The following is a 16,490-nucleotide window of genomic DNA, read 5'->3' as shown; positions in this document are numbered from 1 at the left end:
GTTCAATATTAGGGAATCCATTCATATAATATACCACATAATAGATTTAAGAAGAAAAAAATCATATACTTGTCTCTATATATGCTGAAAAAGCCTATAACAATATTCAACACTTTTTCAGATTTCTATTCAAAACACAAAATTATAAAACAATAAATAATTTCTTAACATAATAACATATATAGACTTTATTTTTAAGGCCAGCATCTTAATTGGGATGCTAATGGCATTCTGAGTAAGCTTAAGAAAAAGACAAGATTGCCCACTGTTTCCACTATTATTTAACATTATAATAGAGTATAACCTAATGCAATTGGACAAGAGAAATCAAAAATTATATGAATTTGTAAAGAAGTAAAAATATCTCTAGAAAATACTAGTGAATCAATGAACAATAAAATGAACTTAAATAATGAACTCAATAGGGTATCAAGATATATATAAAAATCAATAGCTTTCATAGACACAAACAATAACTAACTAGATGGCATAATGATAAAGAAAGCCTCATTTGTAGTAGCAACAAAGATGATTAAATACATAGGAATAAACTTGATAAAAATGTGCAAAACCTACGAGAGGAAACATTCCTGAAAGACACAGAATTATGGTTGAACTAAAGGTAAGACATCCCTGTTATTGCACAGGACAACTCAACATCATAAATATGTCAGTTTAACACAATCCCAATAAAAATATCAACACACTTTTTTATGGAGCTAGACAAGGTGATGCTAAAGTTTATAAGGAAAAACAAACCTATAGGAATAGCAGGAACGTACTAAGAAATAAAAACTACAAAGGTGGGGCCTCCCTGGTGGCGCAGTGGTTGAGAGTCCACCTGCCGATGCAGGGGATACGGGTTTGTGCCCCGGTCTGGGAGGATCCCATATGCCGCGGAGCGGCTGGGCCCGTGAGCCATGGCTGCTGAGCCTGCTCATCCGGAGCCTGTGCTCCGCAACGGGAGAGGCCACAACAGTGAGAGGCCCGCGTACCACAAAAAAAAAAAAAAACAAAAAAACTACAAAGGTGGATTACTGCTGCAAGATATTAAACCATACTATAAGTCTCCATCTCTAGAACAGGGTGGTACTGCCACGAGGATCTTATGTATAGACTAATAGAATAGAAAGTCCTGAGCTAGATCTAAATATATATGGATATAATGAGGGTTTCATCTTAAAACATGGAAACAAAGATAAGCTTCTTAATAAATGTTGCTGGCATAACTGACAAGCCATGTAGAAAAAAAGATAAAGTTAGATCCATAGCTCATGCCACACACAAGAATAAACTCCACACTGATCATGAAAGTAAAAGTAAAAGAAAAATTATATATAAACATATATATAATAGAAAATAATTTAATAAATTAATGTGGAAAAATATGGTGAATTCCTCTGTAAACTTAGTGTAGGAAAAAGATTTCTAATGCTGACTCAAAATCTGGGGGCAAAAAAAGAAATAATTCATCAATTTGACTATATAAATTTTTTTAATGGCATGGTAAAATAAAGTTAAAGAAGAACTGTCGAATTAGAAGAAAACATTTGCAGCATATGTCACAGATAAAAGACTAATATCCATAATACATAAAGAACCCATAAAATTTGAGAGGTAAAGGACCAAAACTGTGATAGAAAAATGGGAAAGATATATGAGCAGACAATTCACAAAACTGATATAAACTGTCTTAAACATATGAAAAAGTGTCAAACTTCTCATAATTTAAGACACACAAATTACCCTTGTAATATAATTTCTCACCTACCTGATTGGCTAAAATTGAAAAGTCTCACAACACATTCTGTTGGTGAGGCTGAGGGAACTCTCATACATTTCCATGGGAATGCAAACTGCTACAACTCCTTTGGAAGGGAATTTGACAATATCTAACAAATGTACATATGCACTGACTTTTTGGATCCAGGAATTCCATTCTAAGACTTCACCTTGAACAGATACCATTAACATTATGAAAATTCATGTGCACATATATAGCAGCATTGTTTACAATTGCAAAATATTGGAATCAACCAAAATACTCAAATATAGATGTGATGAATCACTATGATATATCCATATAATTAAGTATTATGCAGCAATAAAAAAGCATGAAGGACCTTTCTATGAGCTGACATGGAATGATTTCTAGGATATGTTGTAAAATAAAGTAAAATACAAAAGAATACTACCTTTCATATGACAAAATGTGGCAAATAAGAAAATACACATGTATCTTCTCATTGTGCAATAAGAAAAACTAGAAGTATAAACCTGGAATGAATGAGATGGGTTACCCCCAGAAGGTGAATGAGACTAGGATAGAAAGGATGGGGATATCGGGGTGAAGTGTGAGGAGACTGAAATTCTCTGAGTGTGCCTTCTTTTAGAATGCCCTCTTGATATAATCATAATTAAAATCAACAAATGTCAGACTCAATTATTTTTTTAATCACAAAATTATTACCTGGCATAACGTTTGCTATTTCTTAGGTTTCAGATTCCTGAACTAATATAGGCATATCTCATTTTATTGTACTTTGCAAATACTGTGTTTCTTTTAAAAATTGAAGATAATGTGGCAACCCTACATCAAGCAAGTCTGTGCCATTTTTACAACAGCTTTTGCTCAATTCGTCTTGCTGTGTCACATTTTGGTAATTCTCTCAATATTTCAAAAATTGTCATTATTGTTATATTTGTTATGGTGATCTGTGATCAGCGATCTTTTATGTTACTGTCACAAGCCTCTGAAGGTTCAGGTGATGGTTAGCATTTTTTAAGCAATAAAGTATTAAATTAAGGTATGTAATTGCTTTTCTAGACATAATACTATTTAACACTTAATAGACTATAATATGCTGTAAACATAACCTATATTTGTACTTGGAAACCAAAAACTTTGTGACTTGTTTTATTGCAATATTCACTTGAGGACCTGGATCCAAAAGATCCAACAGACCATAGGGTTTTTGTTGACAACAGACAGATGGCTTTGGAGGTCAAATAAAGTCCAGCCATTTGTTTAAAAATTGGCTAAAATATAGGTCACATGTCCAGGATCAGAGCTAATGACAAAGGAAAGCAGATGCTTGATGAAGTTACAAGACAAAATATGTTAACTCTGGATCAGGTCTTACATGTAATAAAAGGCCATGAAAACCAAACTATTTTTACTATCTTTGATAATACCCTGTTTTAATTTGTGAGTCTATGGTGTTTCATTCTGGGAAATGAGACATTTATTTTTATGTTGCTAGAATTCTGGCATTTACATTTATATTTTATTATCATTTAAATTCTTAATCCAGGAAGCAACCTAAATGCCTATTTACAGATTAATAGATAAAGAAGATGTGGTACATATATACAATGGAATACAACCCAGCCATAAAAAGGAACAAAATTGGGTTATTTGTAGAGACGTGGATGGACCTAGAGACTGTCATACGGAGTGAAGTAAGTCAGAAAGAGAAAAGCAAATATCGTATATTAATGCATATATGTGCAATATACAAAAATAGTTCAGATGAACCAGTTTGCAAGGTAGAAATAGAGACACAGATGTAGAGAACAAATGTACGGAAACCAAGGGGGGAAAGTGGCAGCATGGGGGTGTTAGTGTGATGAAGTGGGAGATTGAGATTGACATATATACACTAATATGTATAAAATGGATAACTCATAAGAACCTGCTGTTTAAAAAATAAATTAAATTAAATTCAAAACATAAATAAATACATTCTTATTCCAAATTGTCTATATAATAACAAAATACCTGGTAATTGTTTTAAATTCACAGAAGATAGTTAAAATGAGAATAAGCAGAGGTTGCTGGATCTTATTGCTAATTATATATGCTCTTAGACTTTTAAAAAATACTATTATATACCTAAAACTACTTGCTCCATCCATGCTGAATGGAATAAGAGAAGGTCCAAACCTAAGAAAAATCATAAATTCAAAGAGAAATATGAATGGAAAACAATGGGACAATAAGAAGTAGTGATAATATCTTTGCTGTGTTAACACAGAGATTTTTATTTTAAATGAACATAAATTAAGGAAAATCTATACCAAATCTATGGCAACATATCCAAGTCTGAATCACCAGTTCACATGGCTGATTATTTCTGAGATGGACACGGATAATAGATTCATGAACGGGAGTCTCACATAGACCAAGCTAGGAGGAAAAAGCCACTAACTTTGCTTTTGCAAGTCTCAGTAATAGGCTGACATCATTCATGTCATGTTAAAAATGAATAGCAAATGTTATAAGGTACACAGGCAATAGGTTTGTATTTCATGAAAGCATAGACTCAGCCACAGAATATATCTATTGGCCTTCTAGTCTGATAATCTCCTAGGTAAAGCTACCACTCAGATGATCTGTTTTCTGAGGAACTGTGAATGCTGGAGTTCTTTGTCTTACATCCTTAATTCTTCTATCCTTTTTACATAGCTAGAAGACAATGTAACTCTAAGAATTTTAACGTTTCTTTCCCTCTAGGTTATATTTTTCTTCCTACCATACAATTACAGGCAATCATCAACTATTTTTCTCTTCTTGTAATTTACACCATCTTTGACATTGTAAATAATGTAATACTGTAAAATAGAGCCTCTAGCAACCCAGAAAACAGCCACCAAGGAAGTTAATGTATACCTAAGCCAGTTTAAAATGAGAGAGTAAGCCAAAATGGCTATCCAGTAGGCAACCCATGTCTAATAGTCAGTACTTGTCTACATTTATTTTATTTTCACTTCTGAGTTATCTAATTTTGACAACTGATTAAAAACAGTAAATTACATGGTCTGAATTTGTTTTATCTTCTAAATTTATTTATTTATTTATTTTTGGCTGTGTTGGGTCTTTGTTGCTGTGTGAGGGCTTTCTCTAGTTGCAGCGAGTGGGGCCTACCCTTCATTGCAGTGCCTGAGCTTCTCATTGCAGCGGTTTCTCTTGTTGCAGAGCATAGGCTGTAGGTGTGTGGGCTACAGTAGTTGTGGCATGTGGGCTCAGTAGTTGTGGCTTGTGGGCTCTAGAGTGCAGGCTCAGTAGTTGTGTCACATGGGGTTAGTTGCTCTGTGGCATGTGAGATCTTCCCAGGCAAGGGCCTGAACCTGTGTCCCCTGAATTGGCAAGTGGATTCTTAACCACTGAATGACCAGGGAAGCCCCCATAGTCTGATATTTTGAAGAAACAGAGAGACTAGAGCAGATCTGGCAACAACAAACATGCTTGATGCTGAAAGGAGCAAAGACTGGTACAGATCTGAATACCAAACCCTCACACCAGCAAGCCTATGGCACAAACTAAATACCATTTGTTAACTGATGTAGACAGTAAAATCATAAGATATGAAAATTGGGAAGGATCCTAGCAATCTAGACATGTCTCCTTCCCATTGTAGGAATTTCTCCTACATTATCCTACGGTGATGATCTGATCCCTGTGTGAATACAAGGACTACTTCATTGCCTTACAAGGAAGCCCATTCCCTTAAAAAAAAAAAAAGCATTTTTTTAGAAAGTTCGTTCTTGAAAAGTCAAGAACTCCTTCCCTGTAACTTCCATTTATTGATTTTAATTCATTTATTCAACAGGCACTTATAAAGAACTACTCTATTTAGTAGGCAATATTTTCATAAAGATAAAACGCATCTGCCCTTTATCCATGTAGAGAGACAAACCCATGAACAAGAATAAAAATAAAGCAACAGAGTAAGTGGCCAAGACGGGGGAGTTCGGAGACCCTGAGCTCACCTCCTCCCACAGGCACATCCCAAGTTACAACTATATACAGAGCAACTATTGATGAGAAAGACTGGAAGACTAACAGAAACAACTAAAACTATAATGAAGGAACCACAATGAGATGAGTAGATGTGTGGAAACACAGTATAGTTGAGACTCACACCCCTAGTAGGTGACCCACAAACAGGAGGATAATTACAATTGCAGAGGTTCTCCATAAGGAGTGAGGGGTCTCAGTCCCACATCATGTTCCCTAGCCTGGAAAGAAGAGCACCAAGAATGTTTGGCTTTGAAGGTCACGGGGGCTTGTTTTGGGGAGACCCAGAGGACTGTGGAAATATAAACTCCACTCTTAAAGAGCACAAACAAAACCTCACACACTCTGGAACCTAGGGCAGAAGCAGTTATTTGAAAGAACTCTGGGCTGGACACATTTGCTAACCCTGGAGAGCCTCCTGTAGAGGCAGGAGGTAACTGGGACTCACCCTGGAGACATAGACACTAGTTGCAGCCACTTTAGGGAGCTCATTCTACCATGAGGACACTGGTGCTGACAAAGGACATTTTGGAATCCTCCCTCTAGCTTATTAGCACTGGGACCCAGCCCTACCCACCAGCCTGTAGGCACCAGTACTAAGATGCCTCAGGCCAAGCAGCTAATCAGGCAGGGACACAGTCCCAACCACCAGCAGCACTGCTGCATTAAGACCCTATGAGCCCATAGCCACTGTGGGACAGGTCCTACCCACCAGACAGCTGACACACCAGTGCAACCATACTATCCTGAGGCCACACCCCCATGCCTCACAGCCAGAAATAGGAACCCAGCCCCACCCACCAGTAGACCAACATCAACTCTGGAAAACTCAGGGTCCTGAAGCCAGAGACCCTGGGACCCAGCTCTGCCCACCAGTGAGCAGGCACCAGTCCTAGGACCCACTGAGCCCTGGCATCCATTAGTGGGCCAGTACACCAACGCCAGATACCCAGGGCCCTGCAGCCAGAGACCCTGGGAACAAGCTCCACCCACCAGTGGGCCCACACTAGCCTCAAGAACTGGCTTCAACCACCAGTGGGTGGACACCAGCCCAGGACCACCATGACCCTACAGCTTGCAATGTCATGATGCAGCCCACTCACCAGCAGACCAATGCCAGCACTGAGACACCTTGGGCACCTCAGCCAGCCACCCCAGGAAACTGCCCCACCCACCAGAAGGTTGACACCAGTTTTGGACACCCCAGACCCCCTGCCAACAGTGTCAGGAACAGGTTCTGTCCAGCAGTGAGAAAACTCCAGCTCTGGAACCCTTAGGGCCCTGTAGCCAGAGACCCCAGGACCTGGCTTCACCCACCAGTGAACTAACACTAGCCACTGGACGCCCAGGGACAAGGCCCCACCTACCAGGAGGCTGACACCAGCTTTGGGAAACCCCAGACACTGCAGCCAGTCACGTCAGGAACTGACCCCACCCACTAGCAGGACAACACCACATCCAAGATTATTGAGCCCCAAACCACCCACCTCAGAACCCAGCTCCACATACCAGTAGGCCAGCACTAGCTCTGGGACCACCTGGGGCTTTGCAAACAGCCACATCATTAACAGGCCCTGCCCACCTGCAGCAGGCACTTTTCCCGAAAGGCAGGGCCTAGCAACCAAACTGGACAGACCACCTACAGTAGTCAGCCTGCAAAAATAGAAGGATGCATACAACTCAATAAGGGGCACACCTAACAATATATAGAACTGGTGATCAGAGAGTAGTGTGCTTCTGGGACAGATAGGACATCTCCTACAAAAAGCAATTTCTCCAAGGTCAGGAAACATAGCCAACCTACCAAATACATAGAAATAAAAATAACAAATTAGGCAAATAGAGGTAACAGAGGAATATATTCCAAATGAAGGAACAATAAAAAACAACAACAAAGTAAAGTGGAGATATGTAACCTCCCAAATAAAGCTTAAAGGTAATGATCATAAAGATTCTCAGACAACTCAGGAGAAGATTGGATGAAAAGAGTAAGAAGGTAGAAGATTTTTAGCAAAGAGTTAGAAAATATAAAGAAGAACCAAACAGAGATGAAGAATACAGTAACTGAAATAAAAAACACACTAGAAGGAATCAACAGCAATTAGAAGAATGGATTCGGAAGCTGGATGACAGAGCAGTGGAATTTACTGAAACTGAACAGAAAAAAGAATAAAAAGAAATGAGGACAGTTAAAGAGACCTCTGGGACAACATCAAGCATACTAACATTCATATTTTAAGGGTCCCAGAAGAAGAGAGAAAGGGGCAGAGAACTTATTTGAAGAAATAAAGGCTGAAAATATCCCTAACCTGGAAAAGGAAACAGACATCCAGGTCCAGGAAACACAGAGAGTTCCAAACAAGATGAACCAAAATAGGTTTACACAAAGGCACATTAAAATAACAATGTCAAAAATTAAACATAAAGAGAAAATATTAAAATAAGTAAGGGAAAGGAAGCTAGTTATGTAAAAGAGACTTCCCATAAGGCTATCAGCTGACTTTTTGGCAGAAATTATACAAGCCACAGGGAGTGGCATGATAAATTAAAGTAATGATGGAGAAAACCTTACAACCAAGAATACTCTACCTGGCAAGACTGTCATTCAGATTTGATGAAGAGATGAAAAGTTTTAAAGACAGGCAAAAACTAAAAGAGTTAAACACCACCAAAGCAGCTTTACAAGAAATGTTAAAGGGACTTCCCCAAGTGAAAAAGACCACTAGATATATAAAAATTGAGAAAGAAAAAAATCTCATTGGTTAAGGCAAATACATAATGAAGGTAGTAAATCAACCACATATAAAGCTAGTTGGGAGGTTTAAAGACCAAAGTAGTAAAATGATCTAAACCACCATAAGTAGTTAAGGGATATTTTTTTTAAATTGTAAAATATGAAACATTAAATGTGGGTTGGGGGATGCAGGACTGTTAGAATGCATTTGAACTTAAGAAATGAACAACCCCAAATAATCACATATACATATAGAGATTGCTATACATAAACTTCATAGTAACCACAAACCAAAAACCTATAATAGATACACACTTAATAAAAGGGAAAGGAATCCGAAGGTAACACTAATGATAGTTATCAGATCACAAAGGAAGAGAACAAAAGAAGAATAAAGGAGCAAAAAACAACCACAAAACGATCAGAAAACAATTAACAAAATGACACTAAGTAGATAAATATTAATAATTACTTTGAAAGTCAATGGACTGAATGCCCCAATCAAAAATCCACTCCACAAAGAGTCACTGAATGGATAAAAAAACAAGACCCATATATATGCTTTCTACAAAAGACTCATTTCAGAAATAAAGACACCTGCAAACTGAAAGTGGGTGCTGAGAAAAGTTATTCCATGCAAATGAAAATGAAAAGAAAGATGAGGTAGCAATATTTATATGAGTCAAAATAGACTTTAAAACAAAGACTGTAATAAGAGACAAAAAAGGACATTACATAATGATAAAAGGATCAATCCATGAAGATATAACAACTGTAAATATATGTGCACTCAACATAGGAACAACTAAATTACTAGAGCCAATATTAGCAGACATAAAGAAAGAAATTGACAGTAACACAATAATAGTGGGAGACTTTAACATCCCACTTAAATCAATGAATAGATCATCTAGACAGAAAATCAAAGAGTGGCCTTAAATGATGCATTATACCAAATGGACTTACTAGTCATATATAGAACGTTCTATCCAAAAGCAGATGAATATACATTCTTTTCAAGTGTACATTGAACTATATTCAGGATAGATCCCATGCTAGACCACAAAGCAAGTTTCTGTTAATTTAAGAAAACTGAAATCATTTTAAGCATCATTTCCGAACACAACATTTTGAGACTAGAAATTAATTACAAGAAAAAAACTGCAACAACACAAACTCATGGAATCTAAACAGTATGCTACTAAGCAAAGTTTAAAAATCAAAGAGGAAAAAATCAAAATTACAATAAAAAAATATCAGAAGATTAATGGAAATGAAAAGACAAGGATCCAAAATTCTATGGGAAGCAGAAAAGGCAGTACTAAGAGGGGACTTTAGAGTGATACAAGCTTACCTCTGGAAACAAGAAAAATCTCAAATAAGCAACCTAACCTGATACTTAAAGGAACCAGAAAAAGAAGACCAAACAAAACACAAAGTCAGCAGAAGGAAAAAAATTATAAAGATCAGAGAGGATATAAATTAAATGGAGACTAAAAAAAAAATTGAAATGGTCAATGAAACCAAAAGCTTGTTCTTTGAAAAGATAAAGTATCATAAAAGATTACTAAGAAAAACTATATGCCAATAAAATGGACAACCAAGAAGAAATGGACAAATTCCTAGAAATGTACACTCTCCCAAGATTGTACCAAGAAGAAATAGAAAATACAAATAGACCAAATACCAGTAATGAAATTGAATCCATTAAACAAACAAACAAACAAACAAACTACCAACAAACAAAAGTCCAGGACCAAACATCTTCACAGGTGAATTCTAGCAAACATTTAGAGAAGAGTTAACATTTACCCCTCTCAAACTACTCCAAAAAACTGCAGAGGAAATAGTGCTTTCAAACTCATTCTATAAGACCAGCATCACCTTGAAACCAAAACAAAAGGTATCACACTAAAAAGAAAGTTACAGGCCAATAGAACTGATGAACATAGATATAAAAATCATCAACATAATATTTACAAACCCAGTTCAATGATACAGTAAAAGGATGATACAGCATGATCAAGTGGGATTTATCCCAAGGATGTAAGGATGGCTCAATATTTGCAAATCCATTGATGTGATACACCACATAAACAAAGTGAAGAATAAAAATTGTGATCATATCAATAGATACAGAGAAAGCTTTTCATAAAGTTCAACACCCATTTTTGATCAAAACTCTCAACAAACTGGGAATAGAGGGACATACATCAACATAATAAAGACCCTATATACCCCACAGCTAACATCACATTCAATGGTGAAAAGCTGAAAGCATTTACTCTAAGATCTGAAATAAGACAAGGATGCCTACTCTCACCACTTTTATTTAACATAGCATTATAAGTCATAGTCACAACAATCAGACAAGAAAAAAGTTAGTAATTCAAATTGGAAAGAAATAAATAGAACTGTCACTGTTTGTCCATGACATGATAAAATACATAGAAAATCCTAATGACACCACCAAAAAACTACAAAGAATTCTGTAAAGTTCCAAGATTCAAAACTAATATACAGAAATCTGTTATATATTTCTATGCACTAACAATGAGTGATCATAAAGAGAAATTAAGAAAACAATCCCATTTACAATTGCATCAAAAAGAATAAAATACCAAGGAATAAATCTAACTAATGATGTAAAAAACCTGTACTCAGAAAACTATAAGACACTGATGAAAAAGTTGAAGATGACACAAACAGGGACTTCCCTGGTGGCACAGTGGGTAAGATGCCACACTCCCAATGCAGGTGGGCCGGGTTCGATCCCTGGTCAGGTAACTAGATCCCACATGCATGCCACAACTAAGAGTTCTCATGCCACAACCAAGGAGCCCATGAACTGCAACTAAGGATTCCACCTACCACAACCAAGACCCAGTGCAACCAAATAAATAATAAATAAATAAAATATTTTTTTTAAAAATGACACAACCAGATAAAAAGATATACCATGTTCATAGATTGGAATAATTAATATTGTTAAAATGACATACTATCTAAGGCAACCTACAGATTCATTGCAATCTGTATCAAAATCCCAATGGCATGCATTTTTCACAGAACTAGAGCAAATGATCCTAAAATTTATATGGAACCACAAAAGACCTCTAATACCCAAAGCAATCTTGAGAAAAAAGAACAAAGCTGGAGGTATCACACTCCCAATTTCAAACTATACTATGAAGCTACATTATTCAAAACAGTATGTTACTGGCACAAAAACAGACACATAGATTAATGGAACAGAATAGAGAGCCCAGAAATGAACCCACACTTATATGGCCAATTAACCTACAACAAAGGAAGCAAGAATATACAATGGGGAAAAGACAGCCTCTTCAATAAATGGGGTTGGGAAAACTGGACAGCTACAAGCAAAAGAATTAAACTGGACTATTCTCTCACACTATGCACAAAAATTAACTCAAAATAGATTAAAGATTTAAATGTAAGACCTGAAATCATAAAACTCTAGAAACAGGCATTATGTTCTTTGGTTCTGTTTTTCTTTTTTTAATTAAAAAAAAGTTCAGGTAGTATGCTGTTTGACATTGGTCTTAATAATACTTTTATGGGATATGTTTCCTCAGACAAGGGAAACAAAAGCAAAAACAAACAAATGGGATTCATCAAACTAAAAAGTTTTGTACAGTGAAGGAATCTATGAACAAAACAAAAAAGGTCACCTACTGAATGGGAGAAGATATTGCAAACAGTATATCTGATAATGGTTTAATGTCCCAAAAAATATAAAAAAACTCCTAGAACTCAACATCAAAAAAACATGCAACCCAACTAAAAACTGGGTAGAGGATCTGAACAGACATTTTTCCAAAGAAGACATACACTTGGTCAAAAGGCACATGAAAAGATGTTGAACATCATTAATCATAAGGGAAATGCAAATCAAAACCACAATGAAATATCACCTCACACCTGTCAGAATGACCATTATCAAAAAGACAACAAATAACTAGTGCTGGTGAGGACGTAGAGAGAAGGGAACACTGGTGCACTATTTGTGGGAATGTAAATAAGTGCAGCCACTATGGAATACATTAGGGAGGGTCCTCAAAAAATTAAAAATAGAAATACAATATTATCCAGCACTTCTACTCCTGGGTATTTATTCAAAGAAAATGAAAACACTAATTAGAAAAGATATATGCACCCCTATGTTTATTGCAACATTATTTATAATAGCCAAGATATGGAAGCAACCTAAATGCCCATCAGTAGAAGAATGAATAAAGAAGATGTGGTCTATGTATACAATGGAATATTACTCAACCATGTAAATAATGAAATCTTGCCATTTGCGACAACATGGATGGACCTAGAGGGTATTATGCTAAGTAAAATAAGTCAGACAGGAAAGACAAATACTGTATGATTTCAATTATATATGGAATCTAAAAAACAAAACAATAAATAAACATAACAAAACAGAAGTAGAAATATAGAGAGAACAAATAGGTGGTTGCCAGAGAGAGGTGGGTGGGGAAAGGAAAGAAATAGGTGAAAGAAAATAGAAGTACAAACTTCCAGTTGCAAAACAAATGAGTCACAGGTATGAAATACACAGTGTGGGGAATATAGTCAATAATTATGTAATATCTTTGTATGGTGACAGATCTTAACTAGACTTATTATGGTGATTATTTTGAAATATATAGCCATATGAATCACTATATTATGTAACTATAAGATAAATAAGTACAATGTGATAAATGTAATTAATACTGCTGTATGTTATACATGGAAGTTGTTAAGAGGGTAAATCCTAAGTGTTCTCAGTACAAGAAAAAATACCTTTTTTCTATTTCTTTAATTTTGTATCTATATGAGATGATGGATGTTCATTAAACTTAAATTCCATGATGTATGTATGTCAAATCATTATGCTGTACAACTTAAGCTTATATAGTGCTGTATGTCAATTATCTCAATAAAACTGGAAGAAAAATTCAATTGGCAAGAAAAGTTGAGTTTAATAAATAAAGCACCAATTGCCTTTTCTTTGCTACTGTCTCCCTTTCTTTATTCCCAAGTTTCAGTATACTTACCTGAATCACACCTCCCAAGAAGGAAACAGCTGCAGCAACACCAATCCTTTGCATCTCAAAGTCAGATAAGCCCAGCACACTTGTGTTACTCTGTGTGGTAAGGTTCTGACTGTTCAGAGGGACAAGCCGTTCCACTGCATTAGCTGATATTAAGGATGTCAAGGCAAAGGTGCCTAAAGCGGGTAGGGGGGGATTTTCTGTTAGTAACAGACTAAAGAAACATTATTGGATTCCACCATTAAAGTTGAATCCATGTTGTAAAACCAAAACAGATCTATTAGAAGCACTCTCCTCTGCACCCCCACTATTCCACCCTTCACTCCATGGAATAAACAGAAACTCACCTTTTTATATACACATTTCTTCCACATACAGCCATGCCATCTACTTGTTATTCCCTCCTAGGCCATACATTTTCCTACCTCTCTGCAGACCTACATAGAGAATGTCCTCAGAACAGGGATTAAGATCATGGTGTGGATTTGAATCCAGCTCCTCCATTTATCACTATCACGATTTAGAGCACATTACTTTGAGTCTAAAACGCCTCATCCATAAAATGCAGGTAATAATCCCTATGTTTTAGAGTTTGAGGAGAATATAAATGAGATGATAAATATGAAGGCCTCAATAGGCTCGGTGGAAAATATGACTCTTTGCTGAATCTGGAGCTCATTGACTGAAATTCTTGCTCCTCCAATCTACTTATGAAAACATCCTTGTCTTTCCTGGTCTGGCTCAGATTCCATATTCAACATAGATCCATCCCAGATCCCCCAGTCCAGGTTAAATATTTCTATTTCCTGTGCTTTCATAACAGAGTACACCTTTATTATAGTATAAAAACAACATGCTGTGGCCCATAAAATGATGAAACATACCATTTCTGTCTACTGTAAATAGGTAAGTTTCAAAGGTATTTCCCAAGAATTGTCCTGGCCTCACACAAATGCAGGACCATTTTCAGTGTGTTCCCCTCTTCCTGCCAAGAGTTCTGATGCTCTTATCTTGGCACAGCATGTCTGAGAATGTAGCCACACCGGCAGGGAAATGTCATTTCCCAAAGAGAGGGTTCAACAATTTTGGATTAAAGAAACAAATTGCAGCATGGTAAAAACATTCCCCTAACCCTTTACCTAAAGACCTTACTTTGCCCCAGGTCATAAATGACACTGTGTAAAAAAGGGTCTGCCACAAGATGTAGACATTCTCAACAAATGGCATGCAGCCTCATAGGGCAAGAGAGCCAAGTCAGAGAGAAACAAGGTCTCAGTGGAAAGCCGACACAGACAATCCTTTGGTTTTACAGGATAAGCGAGGCAGTATGTGCTGTGATTCAGAATAGTATGGTGATTGTGGTCTCCAATAAACCTCACCTTAAATCTCAGTACCGCCATCTCGATCTCTTTATCTAAAGACAGAAAGCATTCCTCACCCAATGGGGTTGTGATGAGACTTAAAGGAAATAATGTACTATACCACATATCACAATATATTTCATGTAGCTGACACCTAAAAAAGGTAATTCTTAATAAGATTAAAACCAGAATGTTATGTTATAGTCTGTTATTCAATGTTCACTGTTCCATTGAATTGATGGTATATAAATACATAGAGCAAATTGAATAAAGTTCTCTTAGGGAGCTAAGTCATTCTCAATAAATCATCAATAAATATCAACTGTCATGATCACTGTTCTCCTCATAAAGTACTAAATTAAGAACACATCAAGGACCAAATATATATAATGATTAGAGACAAGATTCTGACATCAAGGATGGGCAATGCCAAATAAGGAATATTTGCCATAGGATCTGCCCTTGCCTTATTTTTTCAAGATATGCTACAACAGAATTTCTCAAAGTCTGATATTCCTGAAAGTAAAGAAGTGTGTATTTTGGCCTTTAAATCTAGAACATAGAGCAAAATGGTTTGTACAAAAGAACTGAGAGCAGAAATGATCTAGAGTTAATTTTTGAGTTTAGGCCTAGCTTTCCTAAGATTTGAAAGAAGATAAGAAGGAATTGAATGGTAAGAGAGAACAGCCATCAAAAATGTTTTGTTGAGAAAAGAAAAGTGAGTCTCACCTGTGTGTGTCACATCCCAAGAACTTCTCTAGAGAGAGACATTGCCAGCAATGGATATGGGGTTACTTACTGTGCCAACATGGTTATGGCAGTATTGCCTCTTTCCAAAGGAGGACACTTTGCTGTCTCTGAGACAGTTGAGAACAATCAAGGATGTTGAGGCTGCTGGTGACTATATGACGGTGTTGTGAATGACATTTTACCTTCTCTATCTTATTGGTCTTGCTTTGTCTTTATGTCCTCCCTACTACTCCTCTGCTCTTTCCTTCAATTTCTCAACTTTTCATTCTGGTTAGGCTTTAAACCTACTAGTGGTACCCTTAAATACAACTAAACCCATCTAGTAGCTTAAGAGTAGGTGGCAAGACCTAATAGGAAGTGAATTGGGGCCTCAGAATTGGACAAGTCTAAGTTCAAATTCCTGGTCAAGTTACCTAACCTCTCTCAGCTTGCTTATTTGTAAGATGATGATAAAATATCTAGCTACAAAATCTGGGTAGAGATTAAGTGATATTTCATATATAAAAACATCTGTCACAATTCCTACCACATTTGGTAAATAATTGTTTGCTTATTTTCTTTTCTTCTACAGAGTATTCTATTGTCTCCCTAATCTTTTCTCTAAATTAATGAACACATTTTTCTCTTTAAAACTTTTTTCTCTAATTTAGAAGATAATTATATCCTACAAATTGTCACATATGGGTTATCTTCAACAATTTTGTTTCCACTGGATTGATACCCAAGTTTCTATTCTTTTCCTTTTTATTCTAAGATATGTTCTTTGCAATTCA

General features: G+C 36.3%; 1 protein-coding gene across 1 annotated transcript in view; it reads right to left on the bottom strand.

Annotated features, from left to right (window-relative positions):
• The window catches only part of SLC26A7 (solute carrier family 26 member 7), a gene marked incomplete at both ends in the record, with an annotated part of 196,800 nt that overhangs the window by 137,647 nt on the left and 42,663 nt on the right, over nucleotides 1-16,490 (bottom strand). Inside the window, one exon of the mRNA XM_079722341.1 lies at nucleotides 13,610-13,782. Within this exon, the coding sequence (XP_079578467.1) occupies nucleotides 13,610-13,782 (173 nt within the window). The remainder of the gene's footprint in view (nucleotides 1-13,609; nucleotides 13,783-16,490) is intronic.

Source organism: Hyperoodon ampullatus (assembly GCF_949752795.1).
Source record: "Hyperoodon ampullatus genome assembly, chromosome: 17".
In the NCBI taxonomy this organism is placed as follows: domain Eukaryota; kingdom Metazoa; phylum Chordata; class Mammalia; order Artiodactyla; family Ziphiidae; genus Hyperoodon; species Hyperoodon ampullatus.
The sequence above is the reverse complement of the archived record's forward strand: the minus strand, read 5'-3'. Positions and strand labels throughout refer to the sequence as shown.